Source organism: Xenopus tropicalis, chromosome 4 (assembly GCF_000004195.4).
Source record: "Xenopus tropicalis strain Nigerian chromosome 4, UCB_Xtro_10.0, whole genome shotgun sequence".
Taxonomy (NCBI): domain Eukaryota; kingdom Metazoa; phylum Chordata; class Amphibia; order Anura; family Pipidae; genus Xenopus; species Xenopus tropicalis.
Window position 1 is genome coordinate 17,243,199 of NC_030680.2, and position 26,001 is coordinate 17,269,199.

The 26,001-nt window shown below is 40.2% G+C and overlaps 1 protein-coding gene across 1 annotated transcript in view; it reads right to left on the bottom strand.

The window, feature by feature from the left end:
- kiaa1549l (KIAA1549-like) overlaps positions 1 to 26,001 on the bottom strand; it is a 91,470-nt gene that overhangs the window by 15,817 nt on the left and 49,652 nt on the right. Inside the window, exons 8-16 of the mRNA XM_018093290.2 lie at positions 24,162 to 24,221; positions 21,644 to 21,795; positions 17,471 to 17,642; positions 16,603 to 16,766; positions 15,193 to 15,365; positions 11,588 to 11,715; positions 9,849 to 9,875; positions 8,027 to 8,205; positions 3,372 to 3,592 (exon numbers count right to left, since the gene is read on the bottom strand). Coding sequence (XP_017948779.1) covers positions 3,372 to 3,592; positions 8,027 to 8,205; positions 9,849 to 9,875; positions 11,588 to 11,715; positions 15,193 to 15,365; positions 16,603 to 16,766; positions 17,471 to 17,642; positions 21,644 to 21,795; positions 24,162 to 24,221 — 1,276 coding nt within the window. The remainder of the gene's footprint in view (positions 1 to 3,371; positions 3,593 to 8,026; positions 8,206 to 9,848; positions 9,876 to 11,587; positions 11,716 to 15,192; positions 15,366 to 16,602; positions 16,767 to 17,470; positions 17,643 to 21,643; positions 21,796 to 24,161; positions 24,222 to 26,001) is intronic.

The following is a 26,001-nucleotide window of genomic DNA, read 5'->3' on the forward strand; positions in this document are numbered from 1 at the left end:
AAAAATACTAAACAACACTGGCCTGTTTTACACTATAATAAATATGGTAAACTTTTCTCTAAACCTCCTCTGTTTTCCAACACTGGAGGTCGAACGTTAAGGCAGAAAAGGAAAACCATGCTTTTTGGTAAAGAAAGGAACCCGTGCATGCCTGAACTGTATTTGTTGCTCCTCTATCATAAAGGGTCAAACAGTGAATCCCCTTATAAATGGAATGCCAATAAGACTCACCAATAAGACTCCAAAATGGTTCAACATGTGATACAAAGAATGATATAAATATGCTTAAATGTCCATACGTCAGAAAGCAATCAGACTGGTGAACGAACACATAATGGAACATAGGGGTAACACATGGAATTATAAAACAGAAACATTTTCTAATACACTTGAACCAAATGGGCCACCATCAGGTACAACTGAAATGGTTGGTGTTAGAAAATGGCCTACAGCCTCAGAGACAAAGGAACATGAAACAGAGATAAGCATATTGCATCAAAAACCGAAAGTTTCCATCAGGTTTGAATGATTGTGGGAGAAAATTACCCTTTTTGTTATTTGTGCCCTGACCTATGTTCTCTTTCCACAGTTTATAGAGACTTTCCTAGCTAAAATATTCTACAATCTGAATATATCTATGGGGAATAATAATGGAAATTAACAGATGGGTAGTATAGTATCCCATAGGTAGGCGCGATTAGAGGCCAGTACCATTGTGAAGTGTTCTAGTTTCTCCAGTTGTTTTTTCTACAATTTGGGATATAATTGCTCTTTCATTTTTCTTTTGGACTTATATTGTATTAAGGAATATATTATGGACGACGATGCCACCAATGGACTTTCTGCAGTTACACATATGATGGACAGGACCTCCTGTTTGGGTTTTTTTGTTGTTTTTTTTTAATGTTGGTGTTGCAACTGCTTACACTTGGGAAAGGGCCCAAGCTGCCCAGAACATGTTGTGTGGATACCCAATAAAGCATTTTACCAGGTAACTCTGCAGGTGTTCTTGTCCAGTGATCCTCAACCAGTGGCTCGGGGTCCACATGTTGCTCACCAACCCCTTGAATGTGGCCAAGGTAAGTGCTTATTTTTGAATTCCTGGCTTGGGGGCAAGTTTTGGTTGCATAAAAATCTGCAAAACAGAGCCCCGGGGACCCCTGTTTTAATATCTTCAAACACACACAGGATCCTGGGTACAATGGCACAGGAAACCCAGAACACACAGGTGTCAATGAGTGGTGTCAATCAGTGGCCATGATAATGCTACATTAGCCATGGTCCTTTGATCAGTGAGTTGGACTAGTATCCACTACATTATGTTGGTGAGGAGTGTGTTTCTGGGGCTATTCTGGGCTCTTACATAACAAATAGACAAGTAAACAAATCACTGTCCCTTGTTTCTTAATGAGATGTTTGACATAACCATAGCGACAGCAATTAACATAGAGTCTAAAGCCAGGTTCAATGTATTATGTGCATAACTGAAATAACAATTTAAGAGCAACCTCCCACCCACAAAGCCCTTCCCCTGCCTCCTCTCTGTTTGGGGAATCAAGATAATAATCTTGGTTCCCAGAACAATAACTCCTAGCATGCCTTTACCTTACATTTTATGTTGTGGAGGAAGTTGTAGTCTAGAACATTTGGGGACCTAGAGCTTTAAATCATATATGCTCTGGATAGCAAACAATATAAATATTATCTACATTATATTATTTTTAAGTCTTGTAGCAATGATGGTACATTATCAAAAGATAATTAAATAAGGCACACATTGGTACTAGACATGCGGAAATAACAGTCGTTCCTAAGTTAATCATTCTATTTAATAATGTTTTCCGTAGCTCCAATTAATTGCTATTGCTATGGTTACATAAAACATTGAATTAAGAAATACAGGGCAGTAATTTGTTTGTTTCCTTTGTACTTTGCTATGTGCCAGTGTAGAACACTCTTTATCATAGTTACAGGGCAGTTCATTGATGCTAAGGGTTATAGTTAGAGTCCTGCTGTGGATTGGGTGCTGGGATTCATTAATGACTGGTTTGGGTTAAACTATCTCTGTGTTGGGTTAGAATGGACTGTTGGGTTTTTCTATTCCCTGTACTTCCTTCTCACACCCCCTGATAATATAAATTTTCCTTTTTTATAGGGCCAGAGAGACTGAGGGTAATTTGTTGCTGATGCAGATTCACTGATGTGGGTAGAAGTCAAGAGCTGATCCTGTAATTGAGGCCCACACAAGTTCCTAGAACCCAGAGTCCTACACTGACAAGCCACAAATAGCTCAAACAAGAGGGCAGATAATGAAATAAACAGAGGAGTTTAGACTCAACAGAACTCTGCAGAACGCAGAGCACAACTCCGATTGTAGCATTGAAAGAGGAATGGGACGTCTAGCTTTAAAACTCAGTCATACCATCATATATTTCCAATTTATATACCATAATATATCCCCTATGTCCTGATCCACTGTCCTAATTGTATGCCCAGCTATGCCCATGATCTTCCAAAACTCTATTTAGAGCAAGGTAATCAGGGCTCTCTTGCTGCAGTGTTAGGAGTTCTTGGTTCTAGGCTGAGCCCAAAGGTGTACATAGGACAAAAAATAAAAAATAATGGAAGCCTTAGATGAACTAGATGTTCTACTTATTTCATCCAGAATGACCTTGTTCTCCTAGTTCAGCACTGTATATAGGAAGAAATCACTTGGAACCTGGGCTACTATAAAGATTGGAGGGAAACGTCCATGCCTGAAGGGGAAAATTCACTCAAGACCAACTTTTGGGCCATCAAACTTAGGTACAAAAAATCCTTGGCTAATGTTTGACCTCTGCACATATTTGGCTCCTATATAGGGCCCCTATATCACAGAAAATTAATATATAGGAGTCAACAAGCCCTTACTGCTCTTACACCTTCTACCCCAGTGTTCCCCAACCATTGGCTCGTGAGCAACATGTTGCTCACCAACCCCTTGGGTGTTGCTCTCAGTGGCCTCAAAGTAGGTCCTTTTTTTTTTTTATTTGAAAAAGGCAAGTTTTGGTTGCATAAAAACCAAATATAATGCCAAACAGAGCCTTCTGTGTGCTGCCAGTCCACATAGAGGCTATTAAGTAGCCAATTACAGCTCTTACTGGCACCCCAGGAACCCTTTTTCATGCTTGTGTTGCTCCCCAACAATTTTTCCATTTAAATGTGGCTCACTTATATAAAAAGTTGGGGATCCCTGTTGTACCCCAACGGTAGGCTGGCTGTTGAATGGGGCCTAGAATACAAATTCCCACAGATAATTCCCATTTTATTCCTTTGGGCTTGGAGAACAAATAATTTGACTGCCCAATCCCCACTCAATGTGAGCAACTTACCTGTTTTTTGGTTCTGCAAATGGAGACGAAGTGTCCGTATCTGCATCCAGCACATTATCTATCTCCAACTGAGTCTTCTCGTATATTTTTTTCTTCCTCTCTGTAAGAGACCTGCTATCCAGAATGGGTGGGAAGTCATAGTAGCCCTTTCGCTTGGCTTTGAGCCGCAGTTTGTTACGATAGTGCTCTATGTCTGACTTCTGTTTCAGAGCTTTGTTGACCTGGTTGAAAAAAACAAACAAACTTGTCAGCAAGGCTTTCTCCATCATGGGCTTTTATTGGCTGCTGTCCATTTTCACACCATGTTTAATGGAACACTTGAGTGATTTTAGCACCAACATGTCCTGATGCAGCTAAAAGGAAATGAAATGATCACTGAGGCAGAAATATAACCTGATACAGTAGTAAGAACACATTGGGCCAATCACTGATGTAAATACAGTAACTCACATCTAGATCTACTTATCTGTAGGAAAGCCAATCTCCTGAAATGCACAGCCACACACAGTGCAACCACAGGCAGATGGAATACAGAGGAATAGACACTGTGGAATGATGTTGAGCCCTGTGAAATATGTTGGTGTTTATAAACACTTCTTGAAAATAATCATAATACAGGTATGGTATCTGTTATCCAGAATGCTCTGGACCTGTGGTCTTCCGAAAAAGGGATCTTTCCGTAGTTTGGATCTCCATGCTTTAAGTTTACTAAAAAATCATTTAAACATTAAATAAACCCAATAGGGTTGTTTTCCATCCAATAAGGGGTAATTATATCTTAGTTGGGATCAAGTACAGGTACTGTTTTATTATTACAGAGAAAAGGGAATCATTTAACCATTAAATAAACCCAATAGGGCTGTTCTGCCCCCAATAAGGGGTAATTATATCTTAGTTGGGATCAAGTACAGGTACTGTTTTATTATTACAGAGAAAAGGGAATCATTTAACCATTAAATAAACCCAATAGGGCTGTTCTGCCCCAATAAGGGGTAATTATATCTTAGTTGGGATCAAGTACAGGTACTGTTTTATTATTACAGAGAAAAGGGAATCATTTAACCATTAAATAAACCCAATAGGGCTGTTCTGCCCCCGATAAGGGGTAATTATATCTTAGTTGGGATCAAGTACAGGTACTGTTTTATTATTACAGAGAAAAGGGAGTCATTTAACCATTAAATAAACCCAATAGGGCTGTTCTGCCCCCAATAAGGGGTAATTATATCTTAGTTGGGATCAAGTACAGGTACTGTTTTATTATTACAGAGAAAAGGGAATCATTTAACCATGAAATAAACCCAATAGGGCTGTTCTGCCCCCAATAAGGGGTAATTATATCTTAGTTGGGATCAAGTACAGGTACTGTTTTATTATTACAGAGAAAAGGGAATCATTTAACCATTAAATAAACCCAATAGGGCTGTTCTGCCCCCAATAAAGGGTAATTATATCTTAGTTGGGATCAAGTACAGGTACTGTTTTATTATTACAGAGAAAAGGGAATCATTTAACCATTAAATAAAGCCAATAGGGCTGTTCTGCCCCCAATAAGGGGTAATTATATCTTAGTTGGGATCAAGTACAGGTACTGTTTTATTATTACAGGGAAAAGGGAATCATTTAACCATGAAATAAACCCAATAGGGCTGTTCTGCCCCCGATAAGGGGTAATTATATCTTAGTTGGGATCAAGTACAGGTACTGTTTTATTATTACAGAGAAAAGGGAAGCATTTAACCATTAAATAAACCCAATAGGGCTGTTCTGCCCCCAATAAGGGGTAATTATATCTTAGTTGGGATCAAGTACAGGTACTGTTTTATTATTACAGAGAAAAGGGAATCATTTAACCATGAAATAAACCCAATAGGGCTGTTCTGCCCCCAATAAGGGGTAATTATATCTTAGTTGGGATCAAGTACAGGTACTGTTTTATTATTACAGAGAAAAGGGAATCATTTAACCATGAAATAAACCCAATAGGGCTGTTCTGCCCCCAATAAGGGGTAATTATATCTTAGTTGGGATCAAGTACAGGTACTGTTTTATTATTACAGAGAAAAGGGAATCATTTAACCATGAAATAAACCCAATAGGGCTGTTCTGCCCCCAATAAGGGGTAATTATATCTTAGTTGGGATCAAGTACAGGTACAGTTTTATTATTACAGAGAAAAGGGAATCATTTAACCATGAAATAAACCCAATAGGGCTGTTCTGCCCCCAATAAGGGGTAATTATATCTTATATATATATAAATATATCTTATATCATATCTTATATATATTATATATCTTATCTTATATTTTTTAAGGTTAGGGTCGGGTCACGCTGCGCTTCTGCATCCCCCGGCTTAGACGCGGTCTACTCGAAATTCACGGAGGATCGACTGGTGGACCGCGATCAACGTATTGGCCACCCCTGTACTAAATCAATCATGCTATTTTATTGCCACCCACTGATGTTAGCATTTCCTTATCTACTGCGGTTATATTTTCCTAATTTTGTTTTTACTCTTATTTTGATTGAGCTTTGAACATTTTTATACTCTTACAGTCCTTTTCCAATGCCATTTATATGCCGCAGTTGCAGGCATTCCTTCCACCCCCCCCCCCCCCCCCCACCGCCCCTTTTAAATAGCAGCCTTGGAAGGAAACATCTGCCGCACAATATTGCTCGGGCTGATTGAAAGAAAATTACTCTAATTAGAGACCCAGGCAAAGAGTGTGCTTTGAGCTCCGGACTGGGAAGGCTGGTTGTTCCTTTCCCAACCATGAACCAGACTTCACCTGCCCGCAGTATCTATTTCAAAGCAGGAAACAATGAGGGTTTTGTGGTCTGTTTAACCTATTGATCCATTAGTCAGACTAGTTAAAATGAGTAACTTATAAGTAAAATGTATTGTAATCATTTTCATTTAAAAAAAAAAAAAAAATTGGGGTTTTTAAACTCCCCCGAAACAAAATATAAGGATATATCATTCTGTATCAGGATTTATGACGGTAACATAATATTCCACAGTTGTGTGCTAGCTCTGTGGCAGTGATCCCCAACCAGTGGCTCAGGGCAACATGTTGCTCCCCAACCACTTGGATGTTGCTCTCAATGCCCCCAAACCAGGTAGTTATTATTGAATTCCTGACTTGGGGGCAAGTTTAGGTTGAATAAAAACAAGATTTCCTACCAAATAAAGTCCCTGTAAGCTGATAGTGTGCATAGAGGCCCCTAATAGCCAATCACAGCCCTTATTTGGCTCCTCCATGGACTTTTATGGTGCTTGTGTTGCTCTCCAAGTCATTTTACATTTGACTATGGCCAGTGTCGGACTGGAACCCCAGGGGCCCACCAGAAAACCTTAGACCATGGGCCCACTCTCCAAAATATTTTTCCTCCTTTGCTCACTCAACATCTTTATTCTCCTATTATTTTTAATTACATGCTGGCATCTATCCATCTTCTTCCTCTTTGTTCCCATATATAAATAGCAAATGACCATGAAGTAGGCCAAATAGTTAGGAGCAGAAGGGCCCACTGACTCCTGGGCCCACCAGGTGTTTTCCTGGTATCCTGGGGGCCAGTCCGACACTGACTGTGGCTCACAAGTAAGAAAGGTTGGGGACCCCTCTGCACTATGGTCTGCACTTGGATGCAGAGATCTGAAATCTGAAGTCAATGTGAGCCCAGGGAGGCAGCCAGGGGGGTTCTCCACCAGCAGAATCAGCCCTGTGTGGGCATACACATGAGTGGATCTTCCTGATATAACCACCTCGTAATGGTGCCTATGCAGGGTATTGGGAGAGAAGCCCATCAAGGAGTCAATGTGGTCCTTGCCCTGACAGTACCAATCCGATTTTCAGCCAGATATCTATCAAATAGGCCATTGGAGAGGACCTATACATGGGCTGGTAAGCTTCCAACTGGATTAGAAGGGGCAAAATCATCAGCTTACATCTGCCCGTTATGGCCAGGTTTAGTATCGACTAAGATGCCACTGTCTCAGGCTGGTTGGCCATAACTGTATTTATTACCTTCTTTTGCCATTTTACAATGCTAAAACCCCATAAAGTCAACAAAGTGCAAAAAAAAAAGTGCAAAGCAGCAGACTAGCACCAAAGGAAGTGTGGAAACCAGTGCACACCTAGGGGCACATTTACTAACCCACGAACGGGCCGAATGCGTCCGATTGCGTTTTTTTCGTAATGATCGGTATTTTGCGTTTTTTTCGTATTTTTTGCGTTTTTTTCGGCGTCTTTACGATTTTTGCGCAAAAACGCGAGTTTTTCGTAGCCATTACGAAAGTTGCGCAAAGTCGCGATTTTTTCGTAGCGTCAAAACTTGCGCGCAAAGTCGCGCCTTTTTCGTAGCGTTAAAACTTAAAAGGCGCGACTTTGCGCGCAAGTTTTGACGCTACGAAAAAATCGCGACTTTGCGCAACTTTCGTAATGGCTACGAAAAACTCGCGTTTTTTCGCAAAAATCGTAAAGACGCCGAAAAAATCGCAAAAAATACGAAAAAGTCGCAAAATGTTCGTTTCCAATCGGAATTTTTCCAATTCGGATTCGAAATCGTGTCTTAGTAAATCAGCCCCCTAGTGTATTGCTCTTCAGTCTATAATCTACATGTATACACAACATTAAATGGACGGTCCCTTACCTCTCCATTGATAGCAGCCAATTCCTGATTTCTCTCTGACACAAGGTGAGAAGGAGGGACTGTCATTGGTTTGATGGAAATGAGCTGGACTGAGCCGGATGATGAATCAAACGGATCAACCATCATCTTGGTGTTTTTGTCAAAGTGCATGTTCCCCTCTTCTTCATCACTTACAGGCACTAGAATATATATATATCATTTACATCGATAGATATGTTTCATTCATGTTTTAATTATTTGGAAATCTGGAAATATAAACTGTAGCATTAGTTTAGGGGTAAATAACCCATAGCAGCAGGATGGTTACTTTCAAACAGCTGCCCTGCTGATTGGTTGCTATGGGTTACTAGACCTAGAGAAATCCTTCAACCTGTTTTTAAGCATAGAATACTGCTGGAATTATACTATGTTCAATATTGGCAGGCAAAGTGGATGCTTTATGAACCCACAAGCTTTATGGAACACACAGGACATACCTGCATTAGGGCAGCTACCAAAAATCACATACTGTAGATAGGAATTATTGCAAACAAATACCAAAGAAAATAAAGGAAAGTCTACCAGTGATTCACATGGGATTCAGAAGTTCTAGTATTTTAATAGAACAGGGAAAATTAGAGCAGAAGACATTGGCAAGACCATCTCCAAATTCAAGTACCGAAAGCTTTCATTCAGGAGCATTTTTTAACAAACTGAGACCAATTCTCCTTTATTTTATACTAGGCATTACTAGGCATTATATTATACTATATTATATATATATTATATCATACTAGGCATTATATTATTTTATACTATATTCCTATGCATCCTGTTTGGATAAAAATATTCCATTCCCAATGCATTTTATACATCAGGGTAATTAAGCCCTAGCAAACTGATAGCAGTTAAATTCCAAGCCTGACAGTAACAGAAGAAAGGAAATTCACATATTGAAAAACCCACACAAAAATAAGACCAACTGCAACTGGTCTTAGAAAACTGCAGTCTACATCATGGCAAAAGCTAAGATAAAAGTGAGGTTGGGGTTATTTCCCTTTTAAAGACGTACAACTAAAATCTATATTTATATTCTCTACATATATTGGGGCAGTGACAGGAGCATATAGGACCGTACCATTGCACTGCTAGGGGTGACTGGACATAAAGGCCATTGCAGCACTTGTCAAGCCAAATGAAATAGCTGGAGGCTCAGGCCAAGTGATTTCTAGTGCACAGAAGCATATTTTTCATGATAACCTTGACAGGCAGGAGCTACATTTATCTTATAAGCAGAAGCACTTAACGCCTGATCGGACCCAGAACAGATTCTGTCCGCTGGCTGCCGAAACTGGAACTCCCTGCCTCTAGATAAAAGGCCACTATATTCAGACAGGATAAGATCAGGGGTAATTACCAATTTGGTCTACTACTAACCCCCTGGAAGCTTAACTGAAAGGATAATAACAGTAAGATTTGGGCTGTTCCTGCTGACTTGTGCATACCTATGCTGGTATAGTTTTACAGTAAGGCAAGAAGTAAAATCACTAAATTGTGCTTAGTATAGTGGAATAGATATGCAACAGTTTAGATCAATGTAGGGTGCAAGAGGCCATTTTGTTTTTGTATTATCTATACTAAATGCCCCATTATATTTATCGCAGGCCTACAGCTAATTGCCCATTATGTAAGAAGCATGGGGCAAGTCCTAACTATGGGGTTTAGACAGATATGACTCTGGAGATGGACTTGTGGGTTAATAAGAACATAATACTGCGGATCAGAGAGGCTGAGAGAAGGATTAATGGGTTAGTAAGGCTGCGCGGCACATGGAGTTCCTTACCAATCTTGCGCTTTTGTTTGGTTAAACCTGAATTTTGAGAAGAAACAAAATAAGTAGCTAAATTAATCTGCCCAAGAGCACTGGAACAAGAGCAGTAATATAACTATATATATATATATATATATATATATATATATATAGGATAGGTCTGCGAATACCACATTATAGGGTCCACAAACAAGCCTGGAATACTTTAAAGGAAAACTATACCCCCAGAATGAATACTTAACCAACAGATATTATATAACAGTTTATATTATATTAGTATATGCTTTATGAAGCAGGGTTTTATATATGAGCTTGTTTATGCAATATATTTTTATAGAGACCTACATTGTTTGAGGGTATAGTTTTCCTTTAAAACACTGGTTATCAAACTGTGGTGCTGCCCCCACTTCACCCAAGTGGGACCCTAAGCGGTGAATGGGTGGCCCATCCTGATGGCCAGCTAGGGCAAGTGTTGAAGCTTGATTTGAAGTTGATTTGACTGGAGCTACATTACAGTTTCCATATAGCTTTGCTGTGAGTTAAGGGGGCCCAGCCTGAAGGCCAGTTAGGGGGGGATTTGGGGTGAGTGCTTATTTGTGCCCTGGGTACCCCTGGAACTATAGCAGGGTGACTGTAACCCCAATGTTTCTATATATCTGTAACCTTGTTATGGGCTAAGGGGGCCCAGCCTGAAGGCCAGTTAGGGGGGGATTTGGGGTGAGTGCTTATTTGTGCCCTGGGTACCCCTGGAACTATAGCAGGGTGACTGTTACCCCAATGTTTCTATATATCTGTAACCTTGTTATGGGCTAAGGGGGCCCAGCCTGAAGGCCAGTTAGGGGGGGATTTGGGGTGAGTGCTTATTTGTGCCCTGGGTACCCCTGGAACTATAGCAGGGTGACTGTTACCCCAATGTTTCTATATATCTGTAACCTTGTTATGGGCTAAGGGGGCCCAGCCTGAAGGCCAGTTAGGGTGAGATTTGGGGTGAGTGCTTATTTGTGCCCTGGGTACCCCTGGAACTATAGCAGGGTGACTGTTACCCCAATGTTTCTATATATCTGTAACCTTGTTATGAGCTAAGGGGGCCCAGCCTGAAGGCCAGTTAGGGGGAGATTTGGGGTGAGTGCTTATTTGTGCCCTGGGTACCCCTGGAACTATAGCAGGGTGACTGTTACCCCAATGTTTCTATATATCTGTAACCTTGTTATGGGCTAAGGGGGCCCCAGCCTGAAGGCCAGTTAGGGGGGATTTGGGGAAAGTGCTTATTTGTGCCCTGGGTACCCCTGGAACTATAGCAGGGTGACTGTAACCCCAATGTTTCTATATATCTGTAACCTTGTTATGGGCTTAGGGGACCCAGCCTGAAGGTCAGTTAGGGGGGGATTTGGGGTGAGTGCTTATTTGTGCCCTGGGTACCCCTGGAACTATAGCAGGGTGACTGTTACCCCAATGTTTCTATATATCTGTAACCTTGTTATGGGCTAAGGGGGCCCAGCCTGAAGGACAGTTAGGGGGTGATTTGGGGAAAGTGCTCATTTGCTGCTCTTGGTACCCCTGGAACTATAGCAGGGTAAATATTTCTTTGTATGTTGTACCTATAAAGCAAAGATTCTTAGCTGGGGCCCTTCAGTTACTTTTTGGAGGCCTACAGATTGGAGGGGCAAGATTAAGGCATATGAATTGTGTCAGTAAGGTCCGCGCTGGGCTCCGGGCCCCCAGAAAGCAGTTAGCAAGGCTGGTGTCCTCACCGTTCCGCTTGCACGCCTCTTCCTTTGTCAATCGGAGCTGAGGCAACGCTTTCTGCGGCGTGCTCCTGTCTGAGCTGGCCTCTTCCGATTCGTTGCTGATGACGGAACCGTTCTCACAAGGCGACCGGCTGCAGGTTACCATAGCAACACAGACAAATGTCAAGCATCCTTTTTTTTTTCTACGCACACAATAGAAATGTCACAGCTCGTTCAAAGGGAGCTTTTGTGTTTATGAGCCGCAGTCACTCTCATCTGGAGACATTATTAAAATCCACAAAATGACAGGATTTTGTTGCTGTGCAAGGATATAACATTATTAAAACTTACAAGCGGTCTCATTTCTTTACATAGAGAGTGGGCTTATTCACTGACGATGGCCAAACATGAATCAGTGTTGTGACCTACAGCAACCAATCAGGTACTTTCTTTTAGTTTTCTCTCTGCAGTGGAATGAACAAAGCTAATTGCTGATTGGATGCTAGGTTTAAATGCACTGAAACAAATTTTGCCCTTTACAGGTTTGGGACCTGTTATCCGGAATGCTCGGGACCTGGGGGTTTTCCAGATAAAGCTCCAATTTAGGACTGTCTCTCATAAGGGGTCATTTATAACTGCAAGTAAAGTGAACACATGCAATTTCAAGTGCAAATGCCATGTTATTTTTCCCACAGTGCAGCTTTTTTTTCCCCCCAGAATTTCAGAGTAGTTGTAGTGACTGGGGGAGTTGCGGTTAGCGCAGTTGCAACCAATGCCTAGAGTAGAACATTTGTGTTTCCATTTTGACGTAATTGTGCTCAAAATTTTCTAATTCTGATTTTAATTATTTCCGCCATTCGGAGTATGAGTTCAGTCTGTTTCCTATTCTTTCAGCGACTGACAAGGGGCGCTGTAGGAACCATTGAGCTACCAACTGTTTCCCTCACCTCTCCCTGCCCACAGGTAGGAGAGCAGCTGGAATGGGGGGATTTATTTGCAACCATAGGAAGAAGAAGGAAGAAGTCTGGGCCCCCCTGTCCCCAACCACTGCAGGGTCTGCTTCCTCTACAGTTACACCAGTGGTAGGCACAGAGCCAACCATACAGAAGTGCAAGTAGCACCTTTTGACACTAGCCCCCGTATGTAATAAAAGGCACTAAGTCTGCCCAGTAGCAGTAACCCATAGCAACCAATATTATGTTTCCTTTTAAACAGGAGACCTGTAAATTCTGCCTGTTGATTGATAACTATGGGTTACTGCACCTGGGCAAACTTAGTAGCTTTTATTACCCCACCAAGGGCCTTTAATGAACAGGATTTTTGCACAACTGACTGGGCAGGGGGATTGCTGTGATCTTAATTATGGTACAACCTCTTATCTGTAAAACCATAAGAATTCTGAAGGTTAGATCCCCTACCTGTAATGTAATGGCATATGGCATACTCTTGCCTTAAGGTGGCCATACATGGTAAGATCCCTTTGCCAACCTTAGGCAGGCATAGGTGCCTTTAGACCAAGGACCGCCTAAATGAGCTAATGGCCTAATGCAGTCCCTGATCCAACAGAAAATCAAGCCTGTCCAATTGAGATCTAGCTAATTTTAGGTTATTTGTCAGGTAGGCCCATTTACAAGCAGATAAGGTGCCAAATCAGTCTGGAGGACCTGAATCGGTAACTGAAATCTGCCCGTGTATGGCAACCTTTACTATTTAGACACAAGGGCTCATCACAATTACAAATGGTGCCATTCAGTAGTCCTTGTGCCTATTGGTGTTCCCCTATACCTGCTGCATGCACCAATATGCAGGTTGCCACGTGCTTTGCAGAATAGGACTCAAGGCGCGGTGCCCCTTGGGTGTAAGGGTGGCCTGTACTTTTGTTCTGCAAATAATTGCTTTGTGTGGGGTCCCAAGGCAGTCACCCCTGTCTGGTCTTACAATCTTACATCTGCATGTGTGTTCTCCCCCTTTCTGGCACTGCAAGTGTTAAACTGGCAATATTACATAAGGCAGAAATTAAACAAAAGCCTTATCTCTTTTTCATCCCGTAAAGATTAGATTCCATAGGAAAGGCAACCTGATCCCATTTCTTACTCCCAGTGAGAAGTGGCGCGGGGTTAGCAAGGGGCTGGGGATTATTACAGTGAGCAGATTAGAATCTATGAATTTACATCTGCTGCTCAGGAAATACCTTGGAAGCACGGGGCCCCCATATCTACTGTACGGAGCCTGGGGAATTAGTATTAACTTCAGCCTGTCAGCCCTGTGTCATTCATAAAGACTCTTTATCTTATGGGCTCTACAGCCCCATTTCACTATCCAGACATGCAGCCCCCTTGGTACAATTTCACATAATAAGTCATGGTGTTTATTTTCACTTTAATAGATCATAAAGTCTCGACAAATGTGCATTTATACCCATGAGTTTGAGAGCAGCCATAGTGCAAAACTGGTAATATTTAAAGTAATCTAAAGGGATTGTGTATCACATGGCATCACAAGACTTGTTCTAAAAAAGGGGCCAACCTGCTATACAATATATATTATCATCTGTAATGTATGTAGTTCTATATATTCTGCAGCACTCTATAGATTATACCTCCCATTCCCATTAGTCTCTGCCCTAGCTGAGCTTACAATCTAAGGAACCAGTCACATTCACACACACTCGGATCATTGGTATCAAGAGCCAATATACCTGCCTATTCTGATTGGTAACTATAATATATGGGTTTTCAAATGCATATTCATATCTACTTTTAATTATTTTTTTTTATTTTTAATGCTTTATTAGTTATAGTTTTTGAATTACGGGTATGGGACCCGTTATCCGGAAGCCCATTATCCAGAAAGTTCTGAATTACGGGAAGGCCATCTCCTATAGACTCCATTATAATCTAATAATTCTCATTTTTAAAAATGATTTCCCTTTTCTCTGTAATAATAAAACAGTACCTGTACTTGATCCCAACAAAGATATAATTACCCCTTATTGGGGCAGAACAGCCCTATTGGGTTTATTTCATGGTTAAATGATTCCCTTTTCTCTGTAATAATAAAACCGTACCTGTACTTGATCCCAACTAAGATATAATTAATCCTTATTGGGGGCAGAACAGTCCTATTGGGTTTATTTCATGGTTAAATGATTCCCTTTTCTCTGTAATAATAAAACAGTACCTGTACTTGATCCCAACTAAGATATAATTACCCCTTATTGGGGGCAGAACAAGCATATTGGGTTTATTTCATGGTTAAATGATTCCCTTTTCTCTGTAATAATAAAACAGTACCTGTACTTGATCCCAACTAAGATAGAATTAATCCTTAATTACTGTTTAAATAATTTTTTTAGAAGACTTAAGGTAGGAGATCCGAATTACAGAAAGACCCCTTATCCAGAAAACCCCATGTCCCGAGCATTCTGGATACCGGGTCCCATACCTGTACAGGGGTAATTTTCTCATGGCATGTTTATCTGTATTTGTAAGTGTAACTGGATTCCCTGACAAACTGGTATAAGCTACATTTTAATATTTAAGAAAAATATTGTGCTATTGTAGTTAACTTGGCCTTTAACATTATGGGTAGCAATGCCACTGTGGTAAATCATTGGGCGCTGACTGTACCTTTTTCTGTTTTCTGACTTGAGCATTTTCTCGGTGCTGCCATCCTGCGTGCTGTCTCTTTCCTGAGACAGATTGAGTGAGGGCACTACAGTCTCTTGGGTGACCGGAAGCGCCTCCTCGTCCCCTCCTTGTTGCCCAAGATGCTGCTTGGCATAGTCAAATCCTTGGACTGGCTGTTGGGCAGGTAAACAGTAAATTTTAACACCCATGTAAGTCAGGATTTTATAGTATACTATTTATACTATACTATTTTATACTATTCATCATATCTTTTACAGTACAATATAATAAAAGTCATCATGCAATAAAGTAAACAACTGGGCACATGATTTCACTGTCACAGGCTGGTTGGTTCAGACTTTCCTTATAATCTCCCATAGCCCTCCCACTGTGTTATAACTCCTTTAGAAGAAAGCACGATCAGATCTGGGTTATAAAGGAAACACTCCATGGTGGGATAAATCTCTTAAGTCTGTCTAAAGCCTTTAGAATTCCCACAATACCTATGGCAGCATATGTATTACCCAGTGCTAAGCATAATTATTAATAAAAAAAAGTAAGTATATGTTATCATGTTAATACATTGGGATTGCATAAATGTGAATATGGTAAGCATACAATCGGGCACATCCTGGACAACAGCATACAAATTAATATACACAATATAATTTTGTTGTAAAAAAGGGCCACATAACAGGATCTCTATGGGGTCAATAGCCTATTTCGACCCCCAGCAGCCCACATTTACACCAGGCATGCTGGGTTCCCATTACTTATATTGGTTCCCAAGGGCCACAGAGTAAAAGGGACCCAGATAAACGATGCACTCGGTGGTCCCTCATTATATCTTTGACGTATTATTACCACCCCATTAATTGGCAGCAGTTACCTCCTGTAGACTTTCTACTAAAACTGTAACAGAATAGCAGATCTAATTAACTGGCCTGTAAAATGCAATAATTAGATAGAACAAGCCTGTCTGACTGAGTGTATTTCATATCCTTATAGGCCAATTAATGAGACACAATAGTAAATTAACATTAAAAGAGCAGAACCCTGCACTTCCCCACATTGCATTCATGTAAAGGGAACAACTTGTTGGATGTAGTGGAACATTGGTTGGGTACACAGACCTTTCAATGAACCACATAAACAGAAACTAATATGCTATAAATCCAGATCCATTAGCAGTACAAGGCCTGGCATCATGCCCTTACTCAATATGGCTCTTCCTGTCTAAGGCCTGGCATCATGCCCTTACTCAATATGGCTCTTCCTGTCTAAGGAATGGCATTATGCCCTTCCTCAATATGGCTCATCCTGTCTAAGGACTGGCATTATGCCCTTCCTCAATATCCTGTCAGTTGTTAGATGAAACCCCATTGTTTCCTTGAAGTATTAAGGATCTACCTTAGTCCGAGGGGGAACGTTGCTCATGTTGTCCGATTTAAAGTCACTTTTGTTCTTCCGACAGAGAACTGCAGTGATTATAATGATTATCACGGTAACGACTGCAATGGGGGCCAACACTGCAGCAATAATCCACAGATTGTTTGGGGGGTTTTTTACCACAGCTATAAAAAAAAAAACAATACTGATATGAAAAGCGGGAATACAGCTTGAGAAACCACCCAATAGCAAAGTTATTTGGTACATGTATAACAAATGGGCCATGGTTATACTGTTTCTAACTCTCTTCCACTGAGAAATTTCATTCATCAACCCAATCTCAAGATCTCATTTCTTTCCTGTGAAATCAATTTGGACAGGCCTGTGGTTGGCACCGTGCGCCCAGCAACCAGGTTGCTCGGGAAGCAAGAGGGAACTCCTGTTTGATGGGCATCTCCTACTTTCCCATTTGGAAATCAGCTGATAGTCTCTTAAGCCAGGAGCAACTAATTGTAACCCAATGTGGGATCATGATGGTCAGCCCTAATTGCCAGCTGAGTCATCCCATTTGCTCGAACATGATTGGTGGATCATCTCCTTCCACGTGAGCCCAACTTATTTCTTAAATATATCCTGAGATAATGGGATATCCTATGCAAGTTATAGAATTACAGGGGGTTAGAAAATGAGTCTAGAATAGTCTAGAATGAATAGTCTTTCATTTACATGCACTGAGCTAAGGCGCTGAGAGGTCCAGGCAGCTAAGCCACGGGGCAGCATAGGGTTTTGGACACAAACTCTTTTCATGCTCTATAATCACCCACATTACACCCCAATGCTGAGCCGCAAACTCTAACCCAAAATAATAACAAACCAACCAAACACGTACGGTCTGCCTGCACTCGTACAATGTAGCCCAGGGTCAGGGCCATGGTTTGCGGATCAATGGTGCTGAGCTGCTTGGCTGCCACAGTACCCAATATGGGAATTTTATTGTACTCTGCATAGTAGGTCAACTCCGCCGGGTTGTTGGAACCATCCACCCGCTGCATTTGCACCATCTGAAACAAAAAGGGTAAGTCACGCTAGCACAGAAGACTGAAATATGACTAGTCAAGAGATGCTCTATAGGAAAATGATTCCCAATGCCATCTCTGTGCCATTCTCTCTATCTGTATTTCATGGAGTTGCACTTTGTAGATATAGTCAGTTCTATGGGCTTTTATCAAACCCTATGGGGTCCCTCTATACTACCCAGTTTTCCTTATTTTGCCAGAAACAGTCCTGATTTAGAGACAGCGGCAAAACCTACCAAATAGTGTGGTTGCTGGGAAATCTGGGGTAGGGTGTGGTCATCATGATAAATCAAATGCATGGGCTAAAACCCTCCAATGTGCAGTTTCATCATGTTGCAGAGTTTGCCCCTATGATGCTGTGATCCCAATGCTGATGTCTTTTGTACAGGTATGGGACCTATTATCGAGAAAGCTCGGGACCTGGAGTTTTCCACATAAGGGGTCTTTCCGTAATTTGGTACTTTATTTTTTAAGTCTAGTAAAAAATCATTTAACCATTAAATAAACCCAATAGGGCTGTTCTGCCCCAATAAGGGATAATTATATCTTAGTTGGGATCAAGTACAGGTACTGTTTTATTATTACAGAGAAAAGGGAATCATTTAACCATTAAATAAACCCAATAGGGCTGTTCTGCCCCCAATAAGGGGTAATTATATCTTAGTTGGGATCAAGTACAGGTATTGTTGTATTATTACAGAGAAAAGGGAATCATTTAACCATGAAATAAACCCAATAGGGCTGTTCTGCCCCCAATAAGGGGTAATTATATCTTAGTTGGGATCAAGTACAGGTACTGTTTTATTATTACAGAGAAAAGGGAATCATTTAACCATTAAATAAACCCAATAGGGCTGTTCTGCCCCAATAAGGGGTAATTATATCTTAGTTGGGATCAAGAACAAGGTACTGTTTTATTATTACACAGAAAAAGGAAATCTTTTTAAAAAAATATGAATTATTTGATTACAATGAAGTCTATAGGAGATGGCCTTGCCGTTATTCAGAACTATCTGGATAACAGGTTTCTGGATAATGGGTCCTATAACTGACCCAAACCCAAAAACCACCATGCAGATTTCGGAACTATGATTTTCAATGGCTCCACTGGGGACCTACAAGCTGGACATAAATAATATCTAATATCACAAATTAGCTATAATTCATAGAAAAGCTTTTTTTTTTTTATCAACAAAGGCTATTACAAAAACTACAGGGTCCCCATTTTTTCAGTGTTTCTTTTCGATAATAAGCCCGGTATCAGTGCCTCTGCAATTAAATATGTCAGTGTTCCAGAATGTGTTTTCAATTAAGAGCAACTTAACGTTAATGAAATGCAGTGTTAGTTCATGAAAACATAGGCTGCTGGCGTCAAGAGAAATCCTGAGATGCTCCAGAATCACAGCAACAGACGCTCTTCTATAATCGTCAACACGGGGGAGTGAATTTAAAGGGGAGTTAACATTTAGTATGATGTACAGAGTGATATTCTGAGACAATTTACAATTGGTCTTCCTTTTTTATTATTTGTAGTTTTTTAGTTATTTCATTTTCAGTTCAGGAGCTCTCCAGTATGGAGTTTCAGCAGCAATTTGGTTGCTAGGGTCCAAGTTACCGCAGCAACCATGGAGTGGTTTGGATGAGATACTCGTATATGAATAGGAGGGGCCTGAATAGGAAAAAAGCAACAAAAAGTAACAATAACAATAAAACTGTAGCCTCACAGAGCAATAGTGTTTTGGCTGCAATAGTTGAAAGCTGCATAGAGTTTGAAGAAAAAGGCAAATAATTAAAAACCTATAACAAATAAATAATGAAGACCAATTGAAAAGTTGCTTAGAATTGGCCATTCTATAACATACTAAAAGATAACCTAAATGTAAAGCCCTTTATGTCTGCTAAAAATCATTTAAATATAAAATAAAACCAATAGAATTGTTTTGCCTCCAATGAGGATTAACTGTATCTTAGTGGGGATCAAGTACAGGTACTGTTTTATTATTATAGAGAAAAGGGAATCATTTAACCATTAAATAAACCCAATAGGGCTGTTCTGCCCCAATAAGGGGTAATTATATCTTAGTTGGGATCAAGTACAGGTACTGTTTTATTATTACAGAGAAAAGGGAAACATTTAACCATTAAATAAACCCAATAGGGCTGTTCTGCCCCCAATAAGGGGTAATTATATCTTAGTTGGGATCAAGTACAGGTACTGTTTTATTATTACAGAGAAAAAGGAATCATTTAACCATTAAATAAACCCAATAGGACTGTTCTGCCCCCAATAAGGGGTAATTATATTTTAGTTGGGATCAAGTACAGGTACTGTTTTATTATTACAGAGAAAAAGGAATCATTTAACCATTAAATAAACCCAATAGGGCTGTTCTGCCCCCAATAAGGGGTAATTATATCTTAGTTGGGATCAAGTACAGGTACTGTTTTATTATTACAGAGAAAAGGGAATCATTTAACCATTAAATAAACCCAATAGGGCTGTTCTGCCCCCAATAAGGGGTAATTATATCTTAGTTGGGATCAAGTACAGGTACTGTTTTATTATTACAGAGAAAAAGGAATCATTTAACCATTAAATAAACCCAATAGGACTGTTCTGCCCCCAATAAGGGGTAATTATATCTTAGTTGGGATCAAGTACAGGTACTGTTTTATTATTATAGAGAAAAGGGAATAATTTAACCATTAAATAAACCCAATAGGGCTGTTCTGCCCCAATAAGGGGTAATTATATCTTAGTTGGGATCAAGTACAGGTACTGTTTTATTATTACAGAGAAAAGGGAAACATTTAACCATTAAATAAACCCAATAGGGCTGTTCTGCCCCCAATAAGGGGTAATTATATCTTAGTTGGGATCAAGTACAGGTACTGTTTTATTATTACAGAGAAAAAGGAATCATTTAACCATTAAATAAACCCAATAGGACTGTTCTGCCCCCAATAAGGGGTAATTATATTTTAGTTGGGATCAAGTACAGGTACTGTTTTATTATTACAGAGAAAAAGGAATCATTTAACCATTAAATAAACCCAATAGGGCTGTTCTGCCCCCAATAAGGGGTAATTATATCTTAGTTGGGATCAAGTACAGGTACTGTTTTATTATTACAGAGAAAAGGGAATCATTTAACCATTAAATAAACCCAATAGGGCTGTTCTGCCCCCAATAAGGGGTAATTATATCTTAGTTGGGATCAAGTACAGGTACTGTTTTATTATTATAGAGAAAAGGGAATCATTTAACCATTAAATAAACCCAATAGGGCTGTTCTGCCCCCAATAAGGGGTAATTATATCTTAGTTGGGATCAAGTACAGGTACTGTTTTATTATTACAGAGAAAATGGAATCATTTAACAATGAAATAAACCCAATAGGGCTGTTCTACCCCCAATAAGGGGTAATTATATCTTAGTTGGGATCAAGTACAGGTACTGTTTTATTATTACAGAGAAAAAAGAATCATTTAACCATTAAATAAACCCAATAGGACTGTTCTGCCCCCAATAAGGGGTAATTATATCTTAGTTGGGATCAAGTACAGGTACTGTTTTATTATTACAGAGAAAAGGGAATCATTTAACCATTAAATAAACCCAATAGGGCTGTTCTGCCCCCAATAAGGGGTAATTATATCTTAGTTGGGATCAAGTACAGGTACTGTTTTATTATTACAGAGAAAAAGGGAATCATTTTTAATAATCAGAATTATTTTCCTCTAATGGAGTCTATGGGAGATGGCCTTTACGTAATTCAGAATTTTCTGGAATAAGGGTTTCCAGATAACGGATCTCATACCTGTACTATTATTATAGTTCCTTAACCTAAAGGGACACCTTCTCTTGTTTTTTTACCAATTATTATGTCTCTTTATACTTTTTAGATCTACTACTTTGTATACTTTTGAGGCCATAACTTGTCAATATAAATAGTTATGGCAATCGTCAGCCAATGGCTGCTCACCTGAACAGTGTAGCTCCCAACAGTTGTTGCTCTCTTAAATCTTCTGCTTTGTTGGCCAGAATTCTGAAAGAGCTGGGCCAATCGTCCCTCCATCAGCCTGGCAAAACTCTGGTTGTTTATCCCCAAGAAATCACTGGCCACTCCGACTATTACTGTGGGGCAAATAAAGTGTTTAACGACAGTGGGCATACAATTTAATACATCATTACAATGAAGAATTGAAAAAGAATTAACAAAGACAATACAATACATTTTCTTATTTGACTGAACTGGGTTGGCACAGAAGGACCCAACCATAAATTTAAGGGTAGACGTGATAAAAAAACATGTGTTACTGGGATTCACCTACAGGGGTGCACTTTCAGGCTGCGTCAGTAACACTGTACTTTGGTTTTTCGTCCAATGGCATTACAGTGTTTCAAGAAAATCCTTCCCTTTATGATTCTCTATTAACATGCCCAAATATTTGCACCAGTGCAGTCTTGACTTTAAAGCAACTGCATTTTTAGATTGTAAGCTCTTTTGGGCAGGGCTCTCTCCACCTCTTGTATCGGTTATTGATTGCTTTATATGTTACTCTGTATATCCAATGTATGAAACCCACTTATTGTACAGCGCTGCGGAATATGTTGGCGCTTTATGTCGCCAAGCAAGTGGATCTTCTCCCGATATCCCCACCTACAGGTGGGCGATATTGGGAGAATCCATAAGGACAGGTATAGGCAAAGTCGGTCTGGGGACCTCATCAATAAGCCGATGTGGTCCCCAATCCGACTAGATTTTCTAACCTGCCCGATCGAGATCTGGCCAATTTCAGGCCAGATATCGGTCGGCCAGGCCCGTCGGTGGTGCCCATACACGGGCCGATTAGCTGCTAAATCGGTCTAAGTGTATGGGGACCTTTAGTTGCCTACAGGTAAGAATGTCTATTGACAAGTGAGAAGTATTTAGGAAAGACAGGGGTTGGATCTATGGTGTGGCTGGGTTGGCATAGCTATAGTGGGCTCAAATTGTGGGCTAAATTGCTCCAACTGGGAACTGTTCGAGTTATGCACTAGGGATGTCACATAAAGAACGAGTGTATTTATTAAGGCGTGGAATTGTTTTCCACTTACTTTTTACTGAAGGACGCTTAGTTGCTATGGAAGCCAAACGTCAAGGTTGACATTGCAGGTTATTGCACATACTGTACATTCAGACATGTTTGTTTCCTCCCATAAACCACATACCAGAAGCAACTTATTAGCAAACCTTGAGGCAGCCAAGTAGTACAGGCTGTCAGATAATAACCAAAGAGGGTGAGGAGGATCCCGTTGTTCCATTCACGTGTTACTTGAGAACAGAAACAATATTTATTTACTCACGTGCTGTGGTTTTGTTTAATGAAGTTTTCTTAAGATAACACATATCTATATCAGGCAAGCCTGGTCATTGGTGTTGAGTAACACGGGAGACTAGGGTTCCATTTACTAAGCAAATAGTTGACAAGCCGTTCTGCATAGAGCTATATTCCTGGGCTGATTTGTGGAGCTTTGGTTGGAGCCAGACTGGGAGCCAGAGGTCCACAGGGAGACTTGGGCCTAGAGGCCAAATTAACAAAATATTTTCCCTCTCTTTTCTTTTGTCAGTTCATGGACTTTCCATATCCAACCCAGTCCCATATCCAATCTGCCTGCTCTGCAGCTTTGCACTCACTATTCCTTATCTCCTTTTTATTTCTTCATTTTCTGTCTCCATTTCTGTTTTACAGTAATGTTTTATCTTTTTACCTTCTCTACCTTCTCTCCTGTCTGTTTTATCTCTTCTACTACTTCTTCCTTGCCTCCCCCTTGTTCTCTTTTGCCTCCTTTTATTGCCTACCCCCTACCTTGCTTTCCAATCTTTATTGCCTTCCCCATTCTCTCTACTCTTCCCTCTGCCCTTCTTTACTTTCTTCTTCTTTTGTTTTTCCCTTCTCACTTTCCTTTCTTACGTTTTCCTTTTCCTTTCCATATTTCTCTCTTTTTCTTTCACTTCCTACAAAGACATCTGTTTAACTTCCTATCAACTTTTGCCACATTACATTAAACAAGAAAAAAACAGGTATTGTAAAGGTCTATTATGCCATTCAGCTTTAGGGTGAAGACACACAGAGCTACTTAGTAGCAGCTAAGTGCCATGGCTACTAAATTGCCTCTGCTGAAACGTAGATACAATTTTAGTAGCTGTGACAAGTAGCTGCTACTAGTATCTCCATGTGTCTGCATCCTTAGAAGGAAACATGGTGAGAGAGAAGCAAAGAAACGAGAGCGAATAAGAGGATAAAAGAAAGAAAAATAAAGAAGGGAGTCGATGGGAACAAGGATGGAAGGGAATTAAGGAAGACGTGAGGGATGGGAAGGGAGAGAATATGTATAGAAAACAAGGAAAAAGAACCTTTTGGGAGGGGTGAAATGAGAAAGGGAGGGAGGGAGTAAGGAAGGAATACAACACATTTGCAATTAAAAGATAAGGGTTTGCATACAATATCTGTAATTACCTGTATTCACCCAGTAATCTCTGGTGGAATCCGAGATGTCAATACTAGGATAATACAAAGCTAGAGAGACAGAAAGAGGAATAAGCCATCTACAAAATGTAACGTTTTTTCAAACTGCATTTCTGAACGTTCCAAAGCAACATTAATATGGTCAGTTATACATTGTATATTTAAAAATGTAATTGTTTTCATATCGGGAGAAGACCTCGCCAAGAGAGCGGATCTTACCGTGTATGCCCACCTTTAGGGTCACTCACACTCTGGGCCTATAACAAGAGCTGTTAAGCTAAAAGCCTGGTACAAGCAGCCTAAAACTTCTAACATCTCGGAAAGCACAAATAATGTAAATTGCAAGTGATCAGAGGAACAGTCTAAATATGTCTAAATCATTTTATGGGGTTTAGAGCTAAGCAAGCACCAAACCATTCACTACAACATGTTGGCCGCTGCAGGCTGCAATGTCACTAATGTCTATGGCAAAGGCAGAATTCTCTTGGGAGACGCATTTCACATGCAGGGCAGAGTCAAACTCGGGCATCTTTTTGTTTTTTTGGTGAAGGCCCCTGGGGTCAAGCTTTTCTGGTGGGTCCCGGGTGCAGCAGTCCAACAGTGGCTGGGGCACTGCAAGAGAGTATGGCAGCATTGTTCTGAGAGGAGCAGTTCTCCAGTCTGGTGCATTTTTGGAATTATTGGAGAGCCACAGGTTCGAAAGTAAGCATCTAGAACCCCTGGGTGTTCTATTCCTAGTAATTCTACCTATCCTTGACCTTTACTTACTCTAGTAACCAGGCAGCAGTTTGTAAGTCAGAATAGAAGACATATAAGAGAGGGCTTGGATAGAAAGTGAACCAATAACCAATGCAAACATTAAAAATTGTTTCATGAGCTCTTGGATGCTGGGGTCACTGACCCGGACAACCAGAGGCAGAGTCAAAAATGTACTAAATAAAAAACAAGACCAATGCTTGGATAACACTGATAAATAACTAAATGTGCATTTAAAGGTAATTTCTCTAAACATTTTCTTCCCATCATCGAGTGACCTTGTGCCTGTGTCTCAGCGCCTTTGTAAGCCCAACGTGACTCGAGCTCTCAGAGAGGGAAGAATTAAGGATCCATTAGGCAGAAAGATTGGGTTTAATTCCAGTGGAAATAAAGCAATGAATCAGACTGAGCTTGATGTCAGCTGTGCAGCCGCCACATCCCGGCCTAAAAAAAAGTTCTAATTAAAGAAGCACTAAGGCGGAAATAAATTGCTCTTGTATGAAGGGCTTGCTTGTGCATTTGCAAATAAATATTGAAGTGTTTTCATACTTTAATTAATAAATGAGATATAGGATATTATTTGCAAGAAATCTTTTTTCCTACCAGTTATTAAAGAAAACCTGCCAGTTTATACAAAAAAGTGTTTTATATACTTGCATAGAACATATCTACCATGGTGCTGCAACCTGTAGCCAAGCCAAAGCCATCAGTGGGCCCAGTGCAAAACGACACTGAAATGCCCCCAGTTTCTACCCTCTCCTTCCCACACCCACCAAGATACATTTGCTTGCACTTACTGTGTATAAATATAAATATATATATATGGTTCGTCCGTGAGGAAAAGCATAGTTAGTGTACAAAACATACTCATTTCTGTAAATAAAAACAGTTTGAGTAGCTGTAAAGATACATATATACATTTACAGGGCCATATCTACATACATATATAAAAGTCCACACGACAGCACCACACTCCGAAAGTTGCTGCAATGTAGCTGCCCCTGTGCACGGAATACCAAATAGATACCAAATCAAACACAACCAGCACCAAGGGTCTTGTGGTTCAAACAAATAT